Genomic DNA, 24672 nt, shown 5'->3' on the forward strand with positions numbered 1-24672 from the left:
TCCAACTACTGTTCACAGGGCACCCAACTTCCCTACTTTGCCCCCACATTGCCCCTTCCTACCTGCAGTTGTTTCCATCGGGTGTTGATCTGCTCCAGAGCCCGGGAGTTCTCCATGGACAGATGCACATCTGAGATAGCAAGCTGGTGTGCGAGGTCATTAACTAGCTTCACCCCGTCCTTCATGGGGGAGAGCTCCTCTTTAAACAGCTAGAGCCCCCCATCCCAAAGAGAAGAGACACAAGGTGGGACAGAGAGAAAAGCCACTCACCTTACTCTTTCATTGTAACATCACTAGCAATGCCCTGATGCGGGCCTGGGTACACCAGCAGCTGGCACTGCCTGGGAGAGCGTGTGGGTGGGTGGGAATCACTGCTTAACCCTCCTTTTCTGAGAGAGCTAGAGCAGCAGAAGGAACCCAGCAAGCCAGACTGAAGATGCACACACTAGCGCTATGATGGAATTGAGTCCCCTTGCTTGGGATACTAATCAGATCCCAACTAGTAGCCAACAAGAAGAAGAGTCCTATCCAGAGAGTGCCTGGTTTGAGCAGGTACAGTGAGGGGAATATGCTCCACTGGAGAAGACCTCAGGATTATCTATCCCTCCAGACATCACAAGCCAAATTTGCCCTATCAGTCAGTGGAGTCACCACTAGCGATGAACTGGTCCCTCTGATTTTATCGGTGTCCAGACAGGATTTTGGCACAGTCCTATTTGAATAGTGACTTTATCAGACTGCAAGATCTCCTCCAGTAAGAGAGACACAACTGGTCTCCCTTAGGGACAGAGAAAGGGTGAGATGTACCTTGGTTGCCTGGATGTGCTCTGGTAAGGCATCGATAAAGAGGTCCCCAATGGGCTCCCAGGTTTCTCGCACACTCTCGGCCTGGTCCAGTGTTGTGCTAAGCTCCTCCATGGCTCCCTTGACCTCCAGCAGCTGTTCCAGTGTCCGTTCAATGTGACGGTGCTGGTCAACACAGCGGGCAGTGAGCTTCTCCCACAGCTCACTGGCCACATTCGCCTGCTTCCAGACAAAACGGCTGATGTTCTGGATCCTCTGCCTTGGAGAGACATCTATGAGAAAAGCAGCAGGGCCACAGTGAACAACCAGGAGATCCCAGCCACAGCAGGGACAGCCAATGCAAGGGTGGGGTGACAAGAGGAAGAAAGAGGAGAAAGAGAGGAGAAGCCAGGGAGAATTGGGAAGAGAAAGAACAAAGGACAGAGAGAAGGGAGAAAGGAAAAAGAGGACAATTTCAGTACATGTCATAGAATCATAGAAATGCAGGGCTGAAAGGGACCTCGACAGATCATCAAGTCCAGCCCCCAGCGCTGAGGCAGGGCCAAGTAAACCTAGACCAGCCCTGACAGATGTTTGTCCAACCTCCTTCCCAAAAGCCCCCAGTGATGGGGATTCCACAACTTCCCTTGGAAGCCTATTGCAGAGCTTAACCACCCTTGGAGTTCAAAAGCTTTTCCTAATATCTAACCCAAACCTCCCTTGCTTCGGATTAAGCCCATTACTTTTTGTTGTACCTTCAATGGACATGCAGAACAATTGATCACCATCCTCTTTAGAATAGCCCTTAACATATTTGGAAACTGTCACCAGGTCCCCCCTCAGTCTTCTTATCCAAAAACTAAACATGCCCAGTTTTATTAACCTTTCCTCCAATTTCCCAGAACTGGACACAGTATCCAGCTGAGGCCTCACCAGTCCCGCATAGAGCAGGACAATTACCTCCCAGTACGACACTCCTATCAATACACGCTGTTAGCCTTTCTAGCAACTACATCACCTTGCTGATTCATATTCAGAAGTACTACCATCTAGCCAGTTATCTCCCATTTTGTAGCTGGGCATTTGATTTTTCCTTCCTAAATGCAGTACCTTACCCTGGTCTTTTTTGAATTTCATCTTGTTGATTTCAGACCAATTTTTCAATTTGTCAAGATAGTTTTGAATTCTAATCCTGTCCTCCAAAGTGCTTGTGACCCCTCCCAGCTTGGTGTCATCCACAAATTTTATAAGCATATTCTCCACTCCATTATCCAAGTATTCCAAAGTATTGTCTAGTACTAGACCAGGACTGACCCCTGCAATACCCCACTAGATACACCCCTCCCAGACTGACAGTGAACCATTGATAACTACTCTGTGCATACGGTGTTTCAACCACTTGTGCACACACCTTATAGTATTTTCATGTAGCCCACATTTTCCTAGTTTGCTTATGAGAATGTCATGTGGGACCGTTTCAAAAAACTCTTACTAAAATCAAGATATATCACATCTACTGCTTCCCCGCATCCCCTAGGTAAAAATAACCCTGTCAAAGAAGGAAATTAAATTGGTTTGGCATGATTTGTTCCTGACAAATTAATCTAGCTATTCCTTATAATCTTATCCTACTCTAGGTACTTACAATATGATTGTTTAATAATTTGTTCCAGTACCTTTTCCCTGTATCAAAGTTAGACTGACTGGTCAGTAATTTGCCAGGTCCTCTTTGTTCCTCTTTTTAAAAATAGGTACTATGTTTGCCCTTCTCCAGTCCTCTGGGACCTCTCCTGTCCTCCATGAATTCTCCACAATAATTGTTAACAGTTCTGAGATTGCTTCAGCACCCTAGGATGGATTTCATCAGGCTCTGGTGTCTTGAATGCATCTAGTTTATCTAAATATTCTATAATCTGTTCTTTCTCCATTTTGGGTTGTGTTCTTTTCTCCTTTTTGTTAATATTAGTTATGTTGACTATCTAGTCACCATTAACCTTTTTAGTGAGGATTGAAGCAAAATAGGCATTAAACACCTCATCCTCCTTGATATCAATTACTAGTTCTCCTTCCCGGCTAAGTAGAGGACCTCCACTTTCCTTCATCTTTCTCTTGCTACTAGTGTATTTAAAGAACCTGTTCTTGCTGTCTTTTATGTTCCTTCCTATTTGTAACTCACTTTGTGCCTTAGCCTTGCTGATTTTGTCCCTATACACTTGTGCTATTCTTTTGTATTCATCCTTACAATTTGTCCTTGTTTCCACTTTTTGTAGGATTCTTTTTTGATGTTCAGGTCATTAAAGAGCTTCTGATGGAGCCATATTAGTCTCTTACTATTTTAGTCTCTTACTAGTCTCTTACTATTCTTCCTAACTTTCTTCCTATCAGGATTGTTTGCAGTTGTGCTTTTAATATTATCTCCTTGAAAAACTGCCAGGCAGCTCTCCTGGACTTCTTTATCCCTTAGATGTTCTTCCCAAGGGACTTTACCTACCACGTCTCTGAGTTCTGCTTTTTTTAAATCCATCGTCCTTATTCTGGTGCTCTCACTCCTGGCTTTCCTTAGAATCATGAAATCTATCATTCAGATCACTTTCACCCAGGTTGCCTTCCCTCTTCAGATTCATTCCTCTTTCAGCATTACAGCTCAGCCTCTCCCGCTGCCAGTCACAAGCTTCCTGCCCACCAACATCCGTCTGATCATGGCCGGCACTCACAAGTGATGGCTTTGGCCCATGAGGCTAAGCTATTTTCCAAGCAGCTTGCCTAAAAGAGTATCAGGGTACAGCATGCACATTCCATTGGACACAGTGACCCTGCAGCCAGCGCTGCTACATCCTAGCCAGGAGCTGCCGGTCTGACAAAGGACCTCTGAAGGACTGCGCCCACCAGTAGCTGCACCTGTGGTACCAAGGTGAGTACTCCGCTGAAGGAGTCAAGATGGCCCTATTGCCTTTAAAGCACAACTCCTAAATGCCTTCCCCAGGCAGAGACAGCCCCTCAAGTTACAGGCAGCTTTGCCTGGGCCCATTAATGCAAGGGGAGTGTTATCCCTGTTACACAGATGGGGAAACTGGCGCAGAGAGAGATTAAATGATTTACCCAAGGACATAAAGCAGGTCAGGGGCAGAGCTGAGTGCCAATCAGTGTAGGGAGCCCAGCGCTCAGCAAAGGGGCCCTATTATTGGCCAGGCCAGATCACTTCATTCCTCCTCCCTATCAGTGGGGAAAGCACAGGAGCTGCCAGGACCCCACACAAATGCTGGGAGTGGATTTGTACCCTGCCCCCCGGCCAAGAGAGGAGCAGCGACTGGCAGAGCGCTTCTTCCTTCCCAGCCGTTGCGGGTGGGGCTGGAGGAAGAGAGTCACCAAGAAAAGGGAGAGCTCTCCACCACCTCTGGAGGGAAGAGGCCCTGGCTTCACATAAGGGGTGTGGCTCAGTTGAAGGGCTGGGACAAGAGTTCATTTTGCAGGCATGCTAATTAAATCACTGTTCAATGCCCTCGTGTACCATGTTGCATCTCTCTAGGACGAGCCACACACTGTGCCCATCACACCCCGTGCTTGCTGTGTGCCTCGCCCCACCACAAAGTAGCATGACATAAGGTATGTCCACGCTGTCCTCGGAGATGTGATGGCAGCACATGCAGACATACCCAAGGCTAGCTTTATTTGAGCTAACTTCAGTATCCACAGCAGTGATGTGCTTCAGCGCAGGCTAGCCACCCCAGTAATGATCTAAGGTCCCAGGCGGGCCCATAGAGCCTATGCCAAAGTTCGCGCTGCTGCAGCTTTGCTGCTATGGCTACCCAAGCTAGCGAGATCAAAGCAAGTATGTCGACAGGTGCTGCAATCACCCCTACGATGGCAGTGCAGGCATACCTATGGTGACACATGGAGTGCCAATGCCAGGTAACACTGTGCTATAGGACTGCCCGTTCAGTTCATTCATGCTGCACTGCGGTACACAATGCCACATTGCCCCCTGCCCGTCTCCTCTCTCAGAACAACAGCATGCAGGATCCGAGAGCTAGGCCATGCTGGCATGAGGACAAGGAGGGGGATGAGAGTGGGAGGCTCCACAAACCTTTACTTTCAGAATTGGGTTCCTCTAATTCCTCGAATGGGTGCTGGGAAAGGAAGGCCTGCGCCGACTCCAGGACGGAATAAATATATGGGCCCCGAGACTTCACCTCTTCCATGAAAGCCTGCAGTGGGGAGGCACAGCATGACAAAACAAAGGCTGAGTTAGAGAACTGAAAGGCTCCTTCCTCAACCAAGAACTGTGCAGTGAATTACTCGCTCCAGTGCACAAGCGAACTACCAGCACGTACCTGACATGTTAAAGAAGCTCCGCCTCAGAAGATGGTACGTGAACATCTTTAGCATACAAAGGAAAGTTAATGGATAAACAGCCCTGGGATTCAAGGAAGATCCCACCACATGGAAGGAGGAGAGAGATTTGGTGAGATCTGTAGATCAACAGTGTCTCTGAAATAGGCAACTACTGGCGCGTTCTGGGCCACGAATTATTAAAGGGGAGGCATTCTGATCATGGCCAGTTTGCACTGTAGGTCCAGGGAGAAGGAAACGGTCCTTTGTAAATATTTTAAATACTTAGTCCTGTCACAAGTGCAGGGCGACGGGACTAGATGACTTCTCGAGGTCCCTTTTAGTTCTATGATTCTCCTGAATTCAGATGGGATGACATTGGTTAATCAGAACTGCTATGTGCTGTAACACCACAAGGATTCTCACATCCCCGTCATTGTGTCTGCTGTAGATCTAAGTCAGACAGATGACCCAAACTGGTCTCTCGGATCCCAGCAGGCAAGTGTCAGGATCCCCATGAGTGTGGCCAAAGAAAGGCATCTGTCTGTCTGAGAGCTCGGATATTGCAGCCAGTTGGGAAACAGGAAATAGTCAGTGCCTGAGGCTCAGCATCCAGTTCTGTGATCTCTTCATAGATTTAACTTTAAATCTGTAATGCAGATTTACTTTCTGTCATTTACACTAAATGCCTCTTCACTTTCTAAACTGAACTGATCCTATCTGTTATTCACTGGGGAAAATACAGGCTGGAGCTTGTCAGAACGTTGGCTCCACCTCATAAGGGAAGGGGAAAGGTGCAAGTGACAGCCAGCATTCTGGCCCCAAACATAAGTCACAGGGGAACCTGCAAGTACAGTTGTGGGCAGAGAGACCAGGTCAGGTATCCAGGTTCCATGCCAAGGAACCTGGGGCGGGAGCTCATCCTAGCTGGTGAGCGAAGATAGGGCTCTAGGGAGTGTGTATCTGGAAACATACCGTGTGCGTCTCTTTTTCCTGCTGTACCAAGAGCACATCTCCCCGGAGCGGCAGCTGTGCGGACAGCTCTTCATCCTTCTGACCCAGCCAGTCTATGATCTCCTGGAGGGGGAGCTGCAGCTTCCCACTGTGGTCTGAAAAGGCCTCCAGACGAGCCCTGCACCAGATGGATGGGAACACAACAGTTATAGAGAGCAGACAAAAAGGATGAGGCCCGATGGGAATTCACCGCTTTTCAAAAAGGGAAGAGTGGACAGTACACTGGGCCCCTGCAGCCTGTGGCTCAGAGGGCACAGCCCAATCTCACACAGTGTGTGCCTTCTGCCCTGAGAAGAGGCAGCCAGGCTAAGGGAAAACTTTCTCTGTCCAGTGACTAAAGAATGGCTATATCCTGCACTGGTGTCAGGAGGGAGGAGCTCCCTCAGCCTGTCCCAGGTGAGCATGCACATGGATGCTGCCCTGGCCTCGCATGCAGTAGAGGATACCCTCCATGAGGCTCAGCATTAGAAGTATTTGCTGGTGTTAGCAGAGGCAGGTGAGAGGACTCCCTTAAGCTGTTTCTGATTTCCAAGTGTGTAGTGGGGAAGAGCAGAAGAACCTGCCTGGACTTGTGTGTATAAACAGCCTGAACTCCGGCTATGCCTATATTGGCAGAGACTTGGCTATACGTTGTAGCCACCTGGACCATTTACCTGGACCAGGATGTGTGTGTTAAGGCAAAGCACAATTAATATGCCCCAACTGAACTCTCAGTGATGCTGGCGGTGGATCTGCAACTACAGAAGGCTGCAGAAAGGCACATGCTCCTAGAGGGGTCTGGAGGGAAGGGGCAGGCCACAGAGGAAGGTGATGTGAAGGGAATGGGTTCCTGAGTCCTTATCTTGGGCAATAAGAACACACACACACACACACACACACACACCCTGCTTGAGGACTGGAGAGAGGGGCAGAGAGAAAGCAGGAATGGATGGGGAAGAAGAGATAAAGGGACAGGAGGAAACAAGGGGAAAGAAGGAGTGAGAGCACAAGCAAGGGCAAATGAAAACACATTTCAAGCAGAGGAGAAAAGAGTTAGTGACTCAGGGATTTGTCTCTGCTTTAGAGGCCGAGAGGGAAAACTGCTCCAAGGTTACAGTGAACTTGGGTGGCAAATGAACTGAACAAGATCTCAAGGCTTGTGCCTAACATCTCCAGCAGGCAATCCCGGGGCAAAGACCAGCAAGCTCACTTCACATGGGGAGTCCTACCGAAGGCTGTGGGATTTCTTTTTGATTTCATTCCAACAAAGATTCATCTCCAGAGGTGCCTGGGGCCTGAGGGCACTGCTGGAAGCTTGCTGGGTTACACAGGGCGCTCCTTCACCATCTTCTGCTGCTTTAACCTAGGTGGAAGCACAAACACCTGACACACTGAGTCCAGACACAGGATGTCTAGTGGCTAGAGCACATGACTGACTGCTGCTCTCACCTCTGCCACTGACTCACTGTGTGTTCTTGGGCACAACCCTTAACATTAATGAACCAGCTTCTCCATCTGTACAAAGGGATTGAAATGCCGGCCTGCATCACAAAAGACCTTGAGATTTTGTTAAGGATTTAAAACACTTGAAGGATGTTCTATCAATGTGACATATTATACAGTGATCAGCATTTACAACACTGCAAGGGGATGCAGGGTTTTTACTCTTGTGCTCTGTGTGTGTGTGTGTGTTGGTTTTGGTTTGTTTTTTTTGCTGGATTGAGTCAGAGTTGCTCAGCTGTGTGGCATAGACTCCATACCACTCTACATGGATATTCCCCTTCAGCTTAAGTGGCTAGAACTTGTGCTTTTGGAGCACCAAAGAGGCACAGGCTTCAAATTCTGTTCCTGCTGCTGCCATTAAGTTCTGAGCGGCCCCAGTGTGCAGCACAGTGACAACCAGGAAGGTGTAGGTGATCACGGATTTGTTACAATATTAATGGCCCTGGTTGTGCAGCCTGAGCTACCACAAAAAACAGACTATAAGCTCCCATCTGCTTCACCTGTAGAAGATTGCAGGTGAGAACATTCTCTGGCAGTCCAGGGGCCCAACTGCCAGAGACTCTGCAGCTCCTCTGCACCCACTCCAGAAGGAAGAGAGTGCATGCGTGTGAAAATTAGGGAGAGACTCAGAATTCCAGTCATCTGAAGAAAGGAGATCACACTATATCTCTTTGCATTCAGCGTGCTTTAAATCCAAGGATCTCAAAGCACTTTACAATGAGGAATGTAGCCTCAATCCCTTGGGAGGAAGGGAAGCATTATCAACACAGACTGGGGGGAAAGTGGGGCACGGCACAGGGAAATGATCTGCACAGTGAGTCAGTTGCAGAGTTATGAGTTGAACCTAGTCTCCTGACTCCCACTCCAGAGTTCTGATCGCTAGACTGTGCTCCGTCCCATGACAACAGCAAAGACTATCCTACTTGCCAGACACACCAAACAACAATCAGAGGGAGGCATGATCTACGTGCAACACAAACACTCTCACCACTGTGTATTTGGGGTGCATAGGTGGAGGGCTGGTGTGTGACCACAATGGCAGCTTACTGCCTATTGTCAAAACACACAAACATTTACCAATTTCACAGGTGGGAAGTTGCTGTGTTTTGCTTGGGAAATCACAACCTTTCCCTCCAGTTCTAATTTGTTGGCAGGGCTCAGAAGTGATAACAATTAATATGCATTAGTACCTTTCAACCCAAAGTGTTTTCCAAATGATCGGTACAGGAATCACTTCACTCAACTGGAGTGCAGCCACCTCTGAGGGGAGTGGCAGTTGTTTGAAAGAGCACAGCTACCCTGTAACAGTTTTGAGCGAGGAGGGGACCATATGCTAATGGCACAGAAGGAAAGACAGGACCAGGCAGAATAGACAAATTAATTCAGGGCAGTGACACAGTAGGTCATGATCACAATGGTCCCTTCTGGCTTTATAATCTATCCAAAGGGGGTTTTGCCAGGTCACTAGGGCTATCACTTCTCTACTCCCCAGAAAAGAACTGGGAGGTACTTAATGATCACAGTGGGGGAAGAAGCATGTTTTATGTTTCACCGAAAGCACATTTAATTTTCTGCCCCTGATCTGCCATGTCATTCCAGAGAGCATCCCGAAAATCATCAAACACAGAGTACAGAGGAATCCTAGACATGAATACCATAAATCATTCACACTAACGCTGCTGCCTGTATACTGAAAGTCAATACATTTCTTGTGCAAATACTCACGCTGCCAAAGTAGGTTAGCCCTGCATGGCCCTAGCCACCTCCTCTGTCCCCAGGGGGATTGCAAAGGGATCAGGGCCAATGGCCTTTCTCCATCTAGGGGTAAACGGAACTGCGTGGATATAACTCCACGGGAAGCGTGATCCTCTCCAGCCTAGTTTAGGAAAAGGGTCAAAGTCCACAATGCCTGCCACTCACCGATTATGTCCTATAGATGAGCCAGAGGGAAAGCAGCCATGCACTGGCCAGGTGTGCAATGCCTGCTCCCCCAGAATAAAACCCCTGCAGGTGAGTGGGGGAAAGCAGCGCTTCCACATCGAGTATCAGTTTCACCGGCTGCAGCTGCCGAGGTGGCAGGCCGGTTGGATCCTTCTCCCTCCAGAAGTCAGATGCATGTGAACAGCTGTATTTTTAGATGTGTGTGCACACACACACACACACACAGAGGCTGTGGAGCACGTCCCCTACCTGTGCAGAGCCAGGGATCCATGGCGTGGCTGCCCACCAGCTGCACGGGAGAGAACATTGTCCCCCTCTCTTCCCAGTGCCATCACCCAGCACCAGGCAGACAGCAGCAGGAGAAAGGCAAGCAGCACCACAGGGAAGAGAAGAAGGGTGGAAGGGACCAGAGGGCGGGCAAGGAGCAGGATGGGGGGGCTGAGAGGAGCTGCTGCCCTGTTTACTGACCCCCCAGGAATCTGGAGGGAGGCGGCGGCAGCAGCTGCTCTGCCAGTGAATCACAGCTTTGTCCGGGTGGAATTCCAGCTCCCTCCAACCTGCCTTAACCCCCACGGGTACCACGGCAGCTGTCTGTGTGTGAGGGAGGGCAGGGTGTCACCAGGAGTCACCCTGTGCACACGTGTGTGTGACAGGCACTGATGGGGGAGAAGGTACCACAGCTAGCCACATTCAAAGAAATCACTGCACATATAAGAGAACACAGCGCTGGGCAGGGCCACCCCGGGTAATAGCAAAGGTGGCACTGTACAGGGCCGGGGCCGGGGCCCCTGGGTAATAGCAAAGACAATGGTGCAGCAGCCCCCAGGTCCTCTGGTTACTGCAAATGGAGTGCTGGGGTCTCAGCGTTTGTTCGTCAATAGACAGATTCCTGAAGGAACAGTCAATGCAAGCTTTTAGTCCCCTAGACAGACCCGGGGCGTACCTGGGGGCTCTGTCTGAGTCCCGTTATGGTGGGAGAGGACAGGGTGTGGGGGGAGCATGGGAGGTGGAAACAGAAACTCCTCAAACCCCATTATACGAGAAGGAGGACGGGAGGTTACACTGAAAGAGCCACAGGGGTTCCCTATTGCTACCAGAAACCCTGTCAAGAGCCTCAGTGGAGAAGCATCTGCCCTGGCCCACACCTCCTGGACAAGCCATGAGCTCACCTGGGTGAGCCCCAGCAGAGGTGTGCATCACAGTGATGGCCAGGGCCTGCATTAGGGACAGAAGGGGTGGGAAGGGGAAGCCCCTCTGCAGATTCAGCACTCCCCTCCTTCACAGCTGGGACTCCCTGGGCCAGACTCCCTCACATGTCAACATCAACATTCCTGGGCTTGGCTCACACCCATCTGTACCCAGGGAAAACATCTTGTTTTTGCCAAAAGGATTTCGTCCCCGTTCCCATCTGTCTCCCACAGAGTTCTCTGGAGTTTCTGCAGCTCGGCATTGTTTCCATGCTCAGTTCCACCTACAGGAACACTATGAAAAAGCTCCCTGTATCTCTCCCTCTTCCCATTGGTCTCTCTCATTCTCTCTCTCTCTGCATGCCTGCCATCTCTACCCATTTGTCCCCTCCTCCCTCCCTCTGTGCTGGGCTGCCCTTTGCAATCAGGGGGCTCTCACACCAACACGCTCTTCAGTTTTCACCAACCCAGTGGGATCCCTGGACTCTGAAGCCAAGACAATAGCGACGCCAGCAACCCTGAGTAAGGCCCATCCCAGGAAGGGGGCAGACAGTGCACGGTATTTGGAGGGTGGAAGGCAGAGCTGCTATTAAGATCGCTGCCCTGCAAGCAGAGCAAGCCAGTGGCCTGGCACTCTGCCTGCATGTGGAGTTAAATACTCTAGCCCTGTGCAGCACAGAAGTCAGGAGAGGCTTTGGGTGAGTGATTATAAGCCCAGAGCAACGAGTGCCCCTCGTACACCCTCTCTCCAGTGCAGCTGCTGATTGCTGCAAGTGTCCCTGAGGTTGCCCTTGCCTCTGTCTGTTTCCCTACTTATTCCCTCTTCCACTCCTGTACCCCCACGGAGAGTCAGCCCGACCCACGGATAGCTCCTCAGCATGTTCATGGCAGGCAGGAGGCAGTGGAGGTTGCTGCTCAGCTCATTCTGCTCTCCCTCCAACCCTCTGCTCCTTGTTGAATCTGCTGGGTCGTTTATTAACCCCCTTACAGCTCCTGGTAATAGCTACATAACAGCCACCCCCTCCACATAAACACTGACTCAGAACCAGCAGGGAAAAGTCACGGGCTCATCTATAAGCCCCGCTTCCAGCCTGGGAACTGGCTCAGACAGACAGATGCCAGTTTCTCACACTTCCCCCAGCTTCTCTCCCCTGAGCTGCAGATCTCCATGCTGGGGCAGCCAGTGCAACGGCAACACATGGTGCTGGGATCCAGCCCCAGACTCAGCCATCCTGAACTCCTTGGAGCCAGCAAAAAACACCTGGGTGTGTTGTAGAACAGTAGTTCTCAACCAGGGGTCCAGGGCCCTGTAGGGGGCCTCGAGCAGGTTTCAGGGGGGCCTGCAAGCAGGGCCAGCATTAGACTCGCTGGGGCCCAGGGCAGAAAGCCGAAGGCCCACTGCGTGGGGCTGAAGCCCAGGTCCCTGAGCCTTGTCAGCTGAGGCTGAAGCCTGAGCAATGTAGCTTCGTGGGAGCCCCTCTGGCATGGGGCCCCAGGCAATTGCCCTGCTTGCTACCCCCTAATGCCAGCCCTGGCTTTTATAGGCAGAAAACCAGTTATTGTGGCACAAGTGGGCTGTGGAGTTTTTATACCATGTTGGGGGGCAGCCTCAGAAAGAAAATGTTTAAGAACCTCTGCTGTAGAAGAGGAGTGCTGAGGCCAAAGGGGGCTTGCTTCCCTCAGATCAGCACTGCTGTTTCCACAGGGCGCTGGTCCAGCACTCTTCAGCCAGAGGGAGAGGGAATGGAAAGGGGCAGTGAAGGGCGGAAGGGAAAGAGCCCTGAAGAATCTCTGCTGAACCTCCAGATCAGACAAGCAATGCAGGCTCTTCTGTGCCTTCTCCGCCATCGGCTGGGGTCTTGGGTTAACTGGCTCATTCCCCTTTTGCAGGCAGGACAAACTGCCAGCCTTGGCTACGTTCAGCACAAGAAGTGCAAGGCAAACACACATCCAGTGAGCACTGACGCAGTATGTGAGGGTCAGAAACCCAGGCCATGCAGGTCAGAAAACCCCTTAGGATAGCTACTGGTCCCAGCCCATGTAGCCAAGAATAGCACAGGCCTGCTCCTAACCAAAGACCTGGGATTTCCAAAAGGGCCGAAGGGAAGTAGATTCTGCAATCCCTCCAATATTGCCAGCCCCAAGTGTTCAAAAATCATAAGGCAGGCCCCAAAGAATCATGAGATCAGCTTAAAAATCATGAGACTTAAAAACAGTTGGATTTTTTTTTTTGCCTTCTGAGCCTTTAGCACCAGGGTCACATTTTCCACCTCTTCTCTGCAGAAACTTCCTTTTTTAAAAAATGATAGCTGAATTCCTCCTGCCCCTCAAGTCACATGCGTCCAGGAGCTGGGACTTCAAGAAAAACAAATATTGCGAGACTAACCATCAAATCACGAGAGATGACAACAGAGACCCCCTCAGCCCCACCCACCCACACATCTCCACACACAATTTTTGGTGGTGGAGGTTTGAAACCCAGAACTGATCCCAACACTGCACATTGTCACTCAAGCCCATCTCTTGTTTGTGAAGCACTGTGCATCTGGAAAGTGCTATATGAGTAGAACATGCTAAGTAGAAGCTGGGGGAGACGGAGGAAATAACATCCCCACCACTAACAGGAATGTAGGAGGTGCCACGTTGCTATAAATAACAGAAGTTTGGCAACTGTCACCAAAACTCTGAATTGAAAGAGAAAAGGTGTGATCGTTAATGAGCCCTGGCACTCTTAGAATCATAGAATCATAGAATATCAGGTTTGGAAGGGACCTTAGGAGGTCATCTAGTCCAACCCCCTGCTCAAAGCAGGACCAATCCCCAACTAAATCATCCCAGCCAGGGCTTTGTCAAGCCTGACCTTAAAAACCTCCAAGGAAGGAGATTCTACCACCTCCCTAGGTAACGCATTCCAGTGCTTCACCCTCCTAGCGAAAAAGTTTTTCCTAATATCCAACATAAACCTCCCCCACTGCAACTTGAGACCATTACTCCTTGTTCTGTCATCTGCTACCACTGAGAACAGCCTAGATCCATCCTGTTTGGAACCCCCTTTCAGGTAGTTGAAAGCAGCTACCAAATCCCCCTTCATTCTTCTCTTCCGCAGACTAAACAATCCCAGTTCCCTCAGCCTTTCCTCATAAGTCATGTGTTCCAGACCCCTAATCATAGGTACTCCAGATGAGGCCTCACCGATGTCGAATAGAGGGGAACGATCAAGTCCCTCAATCTGCTGGCAATGCCCCTACTTATACATCCCAAAATGCCATTGGCCTTCTTGGCAACAAGGGCACACTGTTGACTCATATCCAGCGTCTTGTCCACTGTAACCCCTAGGTCCTTTTCTACGGAACTGCTGCCTAGCCATTTGGTCCCTAGTCTGTAGCGGTGCATGGGATTCTTCCGTCCTAAGTGCAGGACTCTGCACTTATCCTTGTTGAACCTCATCAGATTTCTTTTGGCCCAGTCCTCTAATTTGTCTAGGGCCCTCTGTATCCTATCCCTACCCTCCAGCATATCTACCTCTCCTCCCAGTTTAGTGTCATCTGCAAACTTGCTGAGGGTGCAATCCATGCCATCCTCCAGATCATTAATGAAGATATTGAACAAAACCGGCCCCAGGACCGACCCTTGGGGCACTCCATTTGATACCAGCTGCCAACTAGACATGGAGCCATTGATCACTACCCGTTGAGCCCAACAATCTAGCCAGCTTTCTATCCACTTTATAGTCCATTCATCCAGCCCATATTTCTTTAACTTGCTGGCAAGAATACTGTGGGAGACCGTGTCAAAAGCTTTGCTAAAGTCAAGGAATAACACGTCTACTGCTTTCCCCTCATCCACAGAGCCAGTTATCTCTTCATACAAGGCAATTAGATTAGTCAGGCATGACCCGTCCTCAGTGAATCCAATCACTTTCCTCTCCTCTAAGTGCTTCAGAATTGATTCCTTGAGGACCTGCTCCATGATTTTTCCAGAGACTGAGGTGAGGCTGACTGGTCTGTAGTTCCCAGGATCCTCCTTCTTCCCTTTTTTAAAGAAGGGCACTACATTAGCCTTTTTTCAGTCATCCAGGACTTCCCCCGATCGCCATGAGTTTTCAAAGATAATGGCCAATGGCTCTGCAATCACATCCGCCAACTCCTTTTGCACTCTCGGACGCAACGCATCTGGCCCCAGGGACTTGTGCTCGTCCAGCTTTTCTAAATAGTCCCGAACCACTTCTTTCTCCACAGAGGGCTGGTCACCTCCTCCCCATGTTGTGCTGCCCAGTGCAGTAGTCTGGGAGCTGACCTTGTTCGTGAAGACAGAGGCAAAAAAAGCATTGAGTACATTAGCTTTTTCCACATTCTCTGTCACTAGGTTGCCTCCCTCATTCAGTAAGGGACCCACACTTTCCTTGACTTTCTTCTTGTTGCTAACATACCTGAAGAAACCCTTCTTGTTACTCTTAACATCTCTTGCTAGCTGCAACTCCAAGTGTGATTTGGCCTTCCTGATTTCACTCCTGCATGCCTGAGCAATATTTTTATACTCTTCCCTGGTCATTTGTCCAATCTTCCACTTCTTGTATGCTTCTTTTTTGTGTTTAAGATCAGCAAGGATTTCACTGTTAAGCCAAGCTGGTTGCCTGCCATGTTTATTTCTTTCTACACATCGGGATGGTTTGTCCCTGTAACCTCAATAATGATTCTTTAAAATACAGCCAGCTCTCCTGGACTCCTTTGCCGCTCATATTATTCTCCCAGGAGATCCTGCCCATCAGTTCCCTGAGGGAGTCAAAGTCTGCTTTTCTGAAGTCCAGGATCTGTATTCTGCTGCTCTCCTTTCTTCCTTATGTCAGGATCCTGAACTCAACCATCTCATGGTCACTGCTTCCCAGGTTCCCATCCACTTTTCCTTCCCCTACTAATTCTTCCCAGTTTGTGAGCAGCAAGTCAAGAAGAGCTCTGCCCCTACTTGGTTCCTCCAGGAGGAACCAGGAAATTGTCCCCTACACTTTCTAAAAACTTCCTGGATTGTCTGTGCACCTCTGTATTGCTCTCCCAGCAGATATCAGGGTGATTGAAGTCTCCCAAGAGAACCAGGGCCTGTGATCTAGTAACTTCCATTAGTTGCCGGAAGAAAGCCTCGTCCATCTCATCCCCCTGGTCTGGTGGTCTATAGTAGACTCCCACCACGACATCACCCTTGTTGCTCACACTTCTAAACTTAATCCAGAGACTCTCAGGTTTTTCTGCAGTTTCATACCGGAGCTCTGAGCAGTCATACTGCTCCCTTACAATACAATGCAACTCCTGCACCTTTTCTGCCCTGCCTGTCCTTCCTGAACAGTTTATATCCATCCATGACAGTACTCCAGTCATGTGAGTTATCCCACCAAGTCTCTGTTATTCCAATCACATTATAATTACTTGACGGTGCCAGGACTTCCAGTTCATAGAATCATAGAATATCAGGGTTGGAAGGGACCTCAGGAGGTCATCTAGTCCAACCCCCTGCTCAAAGCAGGACAAATCCCCAAATGGCCCCCTCAAGAATTGAACTCACAATCCTGGGTTTAGCAGGCCAAAGCTCAAACCACTGAGCTATTCCTCCCCAATCCCTCTCCCTGCTTGTTTCCCAGGCTTCTTGCATTTGTGTATAGGCACTTAAGATAACTCGCTGATCGTCCCTCTTTCTCAGTATGAGGCACGAGCCCTCTCCTCTCGCGTTCTCCTGCTCGTGCTTCCTCCCGGTATCTCATGTCCTCACTTACCTCAGGGCTTACCTGAGATTGAGAGTGGGTGGTGCTGCTGTGATGTGACTGGTCTGCTATATGCCAATCATGACATCGTGGGAGGGTGTAGGAGCATCCCTGCATGACCATTGGCTGCATCAGAACGAAGGCTCATGGGGATGGAGACTTCTCTGGGCAAAGGCACCTGAAACACAGTGTGGAATCCACTGGATCAGCTCTCAGGTCTCACTGTTCAGGAGAGCTGGCTGAGCTGCAGGGAGAAAACTAGACACACAGGCCTTGCCATAAGGGGACAGACCAAAGGTCTACCTAGCCCAGAAATCTGTGTCCAACAGTGGCCAGTCCTAGATGCTTCTCAGGAAGGCATATATCCTCCACAATGCACTCATTGTACAATACTGAACCATGGAGGGAAAATTCTTCCTGATCCCACCTGCCAGATCAGTTTCTGCCCTGAAGCATGAGGACTGAAAGGCCTTGTCATTTTTATCATAGAGTTAGTGTCACTGAAGATGCTATTTTCTTGCTCATATAAACATCAAATCCTTTTTGTAAGCAATTTGCCTTAACAAAACCCTGTGGCTGTGAATTCCACAGATTATACTACAGCATGCAAAAATGTCTTTTCTTTGGACTATGACAAGTGAGACAGAGAGCTATAGAGCTTAGCAGGAAAGGAGGAGGAACCAGAACTGTCATGGGCACTAAGCACTGTTGCCATTTACCCTCAAAGATCTCAGAGGGACAGGAATAATAAATACATCCTGTGTTTGGAAGGAAAATTGATTGTAAAGCCATATGTCTAGAGCTCTAGACATAGAGACAGACAGACAATATATATAACCCATCATGGGGTCATTAATGCTCCAAGAAAAAGGCATTCGTAATGGTTAACTCTGATCTCTCACCTATTCCACTAACCTCACTCTTTTCTTCTGGCCATTGTGCTGCTTCTGCATTTCAGTTTAGGCAGCAAAGCAGCTGTGAAACTAGGAGCCCTTATTTTAGGGAGAACAACATTCTACAGTCAGGTCCAAAATACTACAGCTTATATTTGTGATACCACAGGGTTTGGGGCCATTACTAAGGGGGAATAGATCAAGGCAGACAATTTGAAAAGCCCACAGGTTGTATCATCAGCGTTTGCCCTTCCATGGCACTTTTTCTATGAGGAGTTCAACACGCTTTACAAACATAAATCAATGCTCACAACATTAATTTGCCCAGTTTTACGGGGATGCTAAGAGACACCAAAATTAAATGATTTCAGAGTGGTAGCCATGTTAGTCTGTATCAGCAAAAACAACAAGGAGTCCTTGTGGCACCTTAGAGACTAACAAATTTATTTGGGCATAAGCTTTCGTGGGCTAGAACCCACTTCATCAGATGCATGGAGTGGAAAATACAGGAGCAGGTATAAATGCATGAAAAGATGGGAGTTGCCTTACTAAGTGTGAGGTCAATCTAATGAGACAATTCAATTAACAGTAGCATACCAAGGGAGGAAAAATAACTTTTGTAGTGTTAATGAGAATGGCCCATTTCAAACAGTTGACAAGAAGGTATGAGTAACAGTAGGGGGAAATTAGGATGGGGGAAATTAGGTTTAGGTTTTGTAAAGACCCAACCAGTCTTTATTCAGACTCCCAGTCTTTATTCAGGCCTAATGTGATGGTGTCCAGTTTGCAAATTAATTCCAGTTCTGCAGTTTCACATTGAAGTCTGTTTTTGAAATTTTTTTGTTGAAGAATTGCCACTTTTAGGTCTGTTATTGAGTGACCAGGGAGATTGAAGTGTTCTCCGACTGGTTTTTGAATGTTATAATTCCTGATGTCAGATTTGTGTCCATTTATTCTTTTACATAGAGACTGTCCGGTTTGGCTAATGTACATGGCAGAGGGGCATTGCTGGCACATGATGGCATAGATCACATTGGTAGATGTGCAGGTGAACGAGCCTCTGATAGTGTGGCTGATGTGATTAGGCCCTATGATGGTGTCCCCTGAATAGATATGTGGACACAGTTGGCAACGGGCTTTGTTGCAAGGATAGGTTCCTGGGCTAGTGGCTCTGTTGTGTGGTGTGTGGTTGCTGGTGAGTATTTGCTTCAGGTTGGAGGGCTGTCTGTAAGCGGGGACTGGTCTGTCTCCCAAGGTCTGTGAGAGTGAGGGATCGTCCTTCAGGATAGGTTGTAGATCCTTGATGATGCGCTGGAGAGGTTTTAGTTGGGGGCTGTAGGTGACGGCTAGTGGTGTTCTGTTACTTTCTTTGTTGGGCCTGTCTTGTAGTAGGTGACTTCTGAGCAACCTTCTGGCTCTGTCAATCTGTTTCTTCGCTTCACCAGGTGGGTATTGTAGTTTTAAGAGCGCTTGATAGAGATCCTGTAGGTGTTTGTCTCTGTCTGAGGGATTGGAGCAAATGCGGTTGTATCTTAGAGCGTGGCTGTAGACAATGGATTGTGTGATGTGGTCTGAATGAAAGCTGGAGGCATGTAGGTAAGTATAGCTGCCAGTAGGTTTCCAGTATAGGGTGGTGGTCATGTGACCATCGCTTATTAGCACTGTAGTGTCTAGGAAGCGGACCTCTTGTGTGGACTGGTCCAGGCTGAGGTTGATGGTGGGGTGGAAATTGTTGAAATCCTGGTGGAATTCCTCAAGGGCCTTGTCAGGGTTCCTTCCCCACTCTGAACTCTGGGGTACAGATGTGGGGACCCGCATGAAAGACCCCCTAAGCTTATTCTTACCAGCTTAGGTTAAAACTTCCCCAAGGCACAGATTCCTTTCTTGCCTTGGGATTGCTGCCACCACCAAGTGATTTAACAAACAATCAGGGAAAGGACCACTTGGAGTCCTATTCCCCTAAGCCTACACCCCCTTTCCTGGGGAAGGTTTGAGCATGTATCCTCACCAATTGGTTACAAAAGGACTACAGACCCAGACCCCGACCCCTGGGTCTTAGAACAATAGAAAACTCAGTCAGGTTCTTAAAAAGAAGGATTTTATTTAAAGAGAAAAAGGTAAAAGAATCACCTCTGTAAACTTAGGCTGGTAGTTAACCTTACAGAGTAGCAGAAAATTCAAAGAGCACAGAGGAACCACCTCTAGCCTTAGTTTCCAAGTTACAACAAAACAGGGATAAACCTCCCTCTAGCAAAGGGAAAATTCACAAGTTGAGAAAACAAAGGTAAACTAGTACACCTTGCCTGGCTGTTACTTACAAGTTTGAAATATGAGAGACTTGCTGAGAAAGATTTGGAGAACATGGATTGATGTCCGGTCCCTCTTAGTCCCAAGAGTGAACGGCCACAGAAACAAAGAACCCAAAACAAAACCTCTCCCCCACACCAGATTTGAAAGTATCTTTTGTCCCCATTGGTTCCTTTGGTCAGGTGCCAACCAGGTTACTTGAGCTTCTTAACCCCTTACAGGGAAGGAGGAATTTAGGCTACCCCTATGGTTATGACAGGCCTCCTCCCATGGATCCAGATGATGAGGATGTCATCAATGTAGCGCAAGTAGAGTAGGGGCGGTAGGGGACAAGAGCTGAGGAGGCGTTGTTCTAAGCCAGCCATAAAAATGTTGGCATACTGTGGGGCCATGCGGGTACCCATAGCAGTGCCGCTGACTGGAAGGTATAAATTGTCCCCAAATCTGAAATAGTTGTGGGTGAGGACAAAGTCACAAAGTTCAGCCACCAGGTTTGCCGTGAAAGTCTCGGGGATGCTATTCCTGATGGCTTGTAGTCCAGCTTTGTGTGGACTGTTCGTGTAGAGGGCTTCTACATCCATAGCGGCCAGGATGGGGTTTTCTGGAAGATTGCCAAAGGATTGTAGTTTCCTCAGGAAGTCAGTGGTGTCTCGAAGATAGCTGGGAGTGCTGGTAGCGTAGGGCCTGAGGAGGGAGTCTACATAGTCAGATAATCCTGCTGTCAAGGTGCCAATGCCTGAGATGATGGGGCGTCCAGTATTCCCAGGTTTATGGATTTTGGGTAGCAGATAGAATACCCCTGGTTGGGGCTCTAGGGGTGTATCTGTGTAGATTTGTTCCTGTGCTTCTTTAGGGAGTTTCTTGAGCAGATGGTGTAGTTTCTTTTGGTAACGCTCAGTGGGTAATGGCCTGTAGAATGTGGTGTCAGAGAGTTGTCTAGCAGCCTCTCGTTCATATTCTGAAATTAAATGGTTTTCCCATGGAAATCTCTAGGCAAAGCACACAAAAATCGCAACTCTAACCTCAAGACAGCACCAGTGTCATGAGAGGAACAGACCAGTTGAGCACAAACAGAGGGGATTCGTCTCGGGGCTAAACATACAACAAATCTGAACATCACGTGGGGCACGCCAAGAGGTGAAATGTACGGGCAAGCGGGGAAGGGTGGCTTAGTATTGCATATGCCCGCTGCAGTGTCGAGGGATTCTGCCCCTCTCCCAGGTCTACCACCTAAAAGCTGGGTTTCCCCAGGGAATTCTAATACAGCTCCAGCCACCAGCCTTCACTTTAAAGCCATAAAAAGGGCTGTTTCAAAAGGGGTCTGTGAGAAAGGAGAAGTGAGGCAGCTGGAAGAAAGCCTGGCTGCCTCCCTCGGGGTGGGTGGCTGTCACACATGGCCCCACTCTGAGCCATGGAGAAATTTTCTGATGGGTTCTTGTCAGACAGAAGCAGGCAGTACATTCTACAAAGCCTCTGATAGCACTGGGCAGCCAGGCGAAGAGAAAGTCCTCCGGCCACAGCTGTGTCTGTCTCTCTGGTTGCAGGTCTCTATTCCGTTTGCTCGTGCTCTCGCACTCTCTCCCCTCCCCAGTCACACACACTAAGAGAACAGCTCATTCTATTATGATTTATTTTAACCCTTTAGCAGTTTCTGGCTCCATCTCCCACAGAGCAGTCTGTACTGAGCTCTTCAATATGCTGATAATCCCCTGGTCCTGCCCCCTAACCTTCCCTGCCCGTCTGCATGAATGTCAGATATTGCACATTGCAGTGACTCCCCTCCTCAGCCCTGGAGGAAGTTATTAATTTGATGCATTTATGGCTAGAGTTCCAGGATCCTGAGTTCCCTGAGCCCCATGGACCAAATTACCCCCTGGTGTAACTCCAGTGAAACAATGGATGACTTCTGCCTTATGTATCAGAATTGCTAAGACCAGATTCTTCCACATCTCCCTGTACACACTCCCCACAAACTCCTGAAAGGGAATGGTCTTCTCCTGGCCCCCCAATTCATCTCTCAATGGGCCAGGCCAGGCACCACAGCTGAAAATGGGGCTGAAAGTCTGAGGCCCTGGATATCCTCTTCATGTACAAACAGATTAATCAGTGGTGCACACAATGATATGACTGGAAAATCAGGGTCATACCACTGATGAAAGAGTCCATAATGCATTCAGTCTGGCCGTAGTACCAGGGGGTCTGGCTCTCTTTTCCTTAATTAGTCTCTACTACACAGTACAATACAGTTACAGCGTTATGTTCTGGCCAGTCCGCCCACCTTGGACCACTGCTTAATTAGCTGCTCTTGTGGGGTGCAATGTGACTATAGTTTTAGGGGCTGCACACTCCTCTCCAACCCTCTGTGGAGTATGCAGTGCACCATGGTTTCCCATGCCTGCCATCAGCTCCCACACCTTGCTTTTGGATCAGCCTTTCTGCACAAGACAGCCACTCCTTTGAAGAGAGGTCAGGGGATAATTCTGGGGCTGTAGGACATACATGGATTCCATGTTCCCTAGTAGCTGTATTGAAAGAGAATGGCAGGGGGCCAGCCCACTCTCCACAGAAGCTGGATTTCTGATGCAAAAAAGGGGAGGGCTGTGTAGAGATCCCTCACGAGTGACATGGGTCAAGCAGAGAGCCTCACAACACCCTATGCAACACCATAATGGAACAAAGCCTTTCCAACTCAGTAGGCACAGACCAGACAGGGCTGGAAATACAAGCAACAGCCCTGCTAGTTGGATGTCTTTGCCACCACTAATAGCATGCCCAGCGAGAGACAGGTAGATTCTGCATCACTCTCCCCACAGAGACCTTAAAACAAGACAAGAATGCTACAACTCACAATCCCTGTGACATGTCAGCAACAAAGCCTAGCATGGAATTCTAGCATGTAGCAAATAGCCAGTCGACATCCAGCTAGGGACAAAGAAACAGATACTCTGTGGGAGTGATGAGAATGCCAAGAGAGTCCTGGGGGTGGACAGGTGGTACCATCTAACCAACAAGCTCTCCACTGCCCACCAGCAAGAGCTCCATGAACTTTGGGAACCTGTTACTGAAGTGTTTTAAAGGATGACCATTATAACAGCCTGGCTAAGTGGCCACTCCACAAGGATAGAGCAGGAGTACTTGTGGCACCTTAGAGACTAACCAATTTATTAGAGCATAAGCTTTCGTGAGCTACAGCTCACTTCATCGGATGCTCACGAAAGCTTATGCTCTAATAAATTGGTTAGTCTCTAAGGTGCCACAAGTCCTCCTTTTCTTTTTGCAGATACAGCCTAACACGGCTGTTACTCTGAAACCAAGGATAGACAAATTCAGATATTCAAAGGCTGTTAACATCAAGGAGGGGAATCACTGGAAGTGAAACGAAGAAGCAAAATTCAGGATGACAGTGAGCTCTCAGAAGCTGTAGAATAGGGTCCCAAAGGAAGGGTGGAAGGCCCATCACTCAGGATATTTAAACTAGACTGGACAGATCAGCTAATCTGCTATAGGGAACACTCCCATGCTGTGAGATGCTGCAGCCTTGCATCAGCTGGGAATCCTTCTTTTCTCCAAAAAGAAAAGGAGTACTAGCGGCACCTTAGAGACTAACCAATTTATTTGAGCATAAGCTTTCGTGAGCTACAGCTCACTTCATCGGATGCATTCAGCGGAAAATACAATGAGGAGATTTTATATATTTTAAATATAAATGCATCCGATGAAGTGGGCTGTAGCTCACGAAACCTCATGCTCAAATAAATTGGTTAGTCTCTAAGGTGCCACTAGTACTCCTTTTCTTTTTGCGAATACAGACTAACACGGCTGTTACTCTGAAACCTTCTTTTCTCCATGGCATAGTCCTGTGGGGAGAGTGCTTCTTAGAGCTCCACCCCCATGGGTGGAGGAGAGAGATAAATACTTACCCATCAGCAGCTGTTTATCTCACCGCAGGGAATCTACGCTGGCCCTCTGTGTGCAGTGAAGTGATTAATGGCACATCCTTAGAGATGGAGCAGAGGTCAGGACCCTGGACCTGCAGCCACATTACTGAGTGCAGAACGGCTGACCCCATTGTTTTTGTGCAGGTGTGCATGCACTGGGGAGTGCTAAGACGTCTAGGCCTTTGGTTTACCTCCCCCTCCCCCACTCTGATTATTTCTGGGGCACTATGTAAAAACGACCCATATTAATGCTATTCGGAGCAGCACTAATCAATCATTCTGTGGGCTCTGCCCCCCACCAGAGGGGCGCAGAGTGAGGAAGCAGCCTATGCTACTGGTGATGGGTGGAGGACGAGGAGACACACTGTGGGTGTATGACTAGGGTTTCCCATACATCTCCAGCCTCCACCTCCTAATCAGACCCTGTCCATGAAGCATTCCCTCTGGATCTGCAGTGGCACACAGGCCTGACAGCTGCGCCGTTGAACCCATCTGGGTGTGAGATGAGTGGGTTCCCCTGTGTGCCTTTCTGAAGAGGAAGGGAAATATGCTGAGACCTGTGTGAACAGGGGCTGGTAAGAACTGCCTTGCACTCATGTCTGTGAAAGCCTTTCCCCAGTAGTACAAACCCTGAAATGACAACTGGCCCTTTTCCTGGGGCACTCACCCCCACGTAACATAGGCTGCACTTTTCTCCAATGGTGCAGGCCTCCCCCATAACACTGATGGTCCTTTCCCTAGTAATGAGTGCCCCAGCAGAAACTAGTCAATCTTTCCCCCAGTTTGCAGTACAGTAAGTATAAACTATGTGCAGACGATAGTGTTACGCATTTCATGAGGCTGCACCAGGACTTCAAAGCGCTATTACACCTTCAGCGATCAGTCATATTTCAGATCTCAATAATCACTTTGCTGAGAAATAAATAACGTGCAGGTCTTGGCATTACTTTTAAATGCCAGAATGGTGCAGCGTTAAGGTGGTTTCAAGATAAACTGGGTGGTTGTTTAAAAACAAACACACACACACACACACCCCATAGATTTTTCCT

At 48.8% G+C, this 24672-nt stretch overlaps 1 protein-coding gene across 2 annotated transcripts in view; it reads right to left on the reverse strand.

Annotated features, from left to right (window-relative positions):
* Nucleotides 1-24672, reverse strand: part of DRP2 (dystrophin related protein 2) — a 48002-nt gene that overhangs the window by 17822 nt on the left and 5508 nt on the right. Inside the window, exons 2-7 of one of the 2 annotated variants that reach the window (XM_073360814.2) lie at nucleotides 16498-16663; nucleotides 7335-7468; nucleotides 6088-6244; nucleotides 4868-4988; nucleotides 808-1076; nucleotides 63-209 (exon numbers count right to left, since the gene is read on the reverse strand). In XM_073360814.2, the coding sequence (XP_073216915.1) occupies nucleotides 63-209; nucleotides 808-1076; nucleotides 4868-4988; nucleotides 6088-6244; nucleotides 7335-7468; nucleotides 16498-16617 (948 nt within the window). In that variant the 5' untranslated portion in view covers nucleotides 16618-16663. The remainder of the gene's footprint in view (nucleotides 1-62; nucleotides 210-807; nucleotides 1077-4867; nucleotides 4989-6087; nucleotides 6245-7334; nucleotides 7469-16497; nucleotides 16664-24672) is intronic. The other variant, XM_073360813.2, reaches the window with a different exon arrangement.

This window comes from Lepidochelys kempii, chromosome 9 (assembly GCF_965140285.1).
Source record: "Lepidochelys kempii isolate rLepKem1 chromosome 9, rLepKem1.hap1, whole genome shotgun sequence".
Lineage (NCBI taxonomy): Eukaryota > Metazoa > Chordata > Testudines > Cheloniidae > Lepidochelys > Lepidochelys kempii.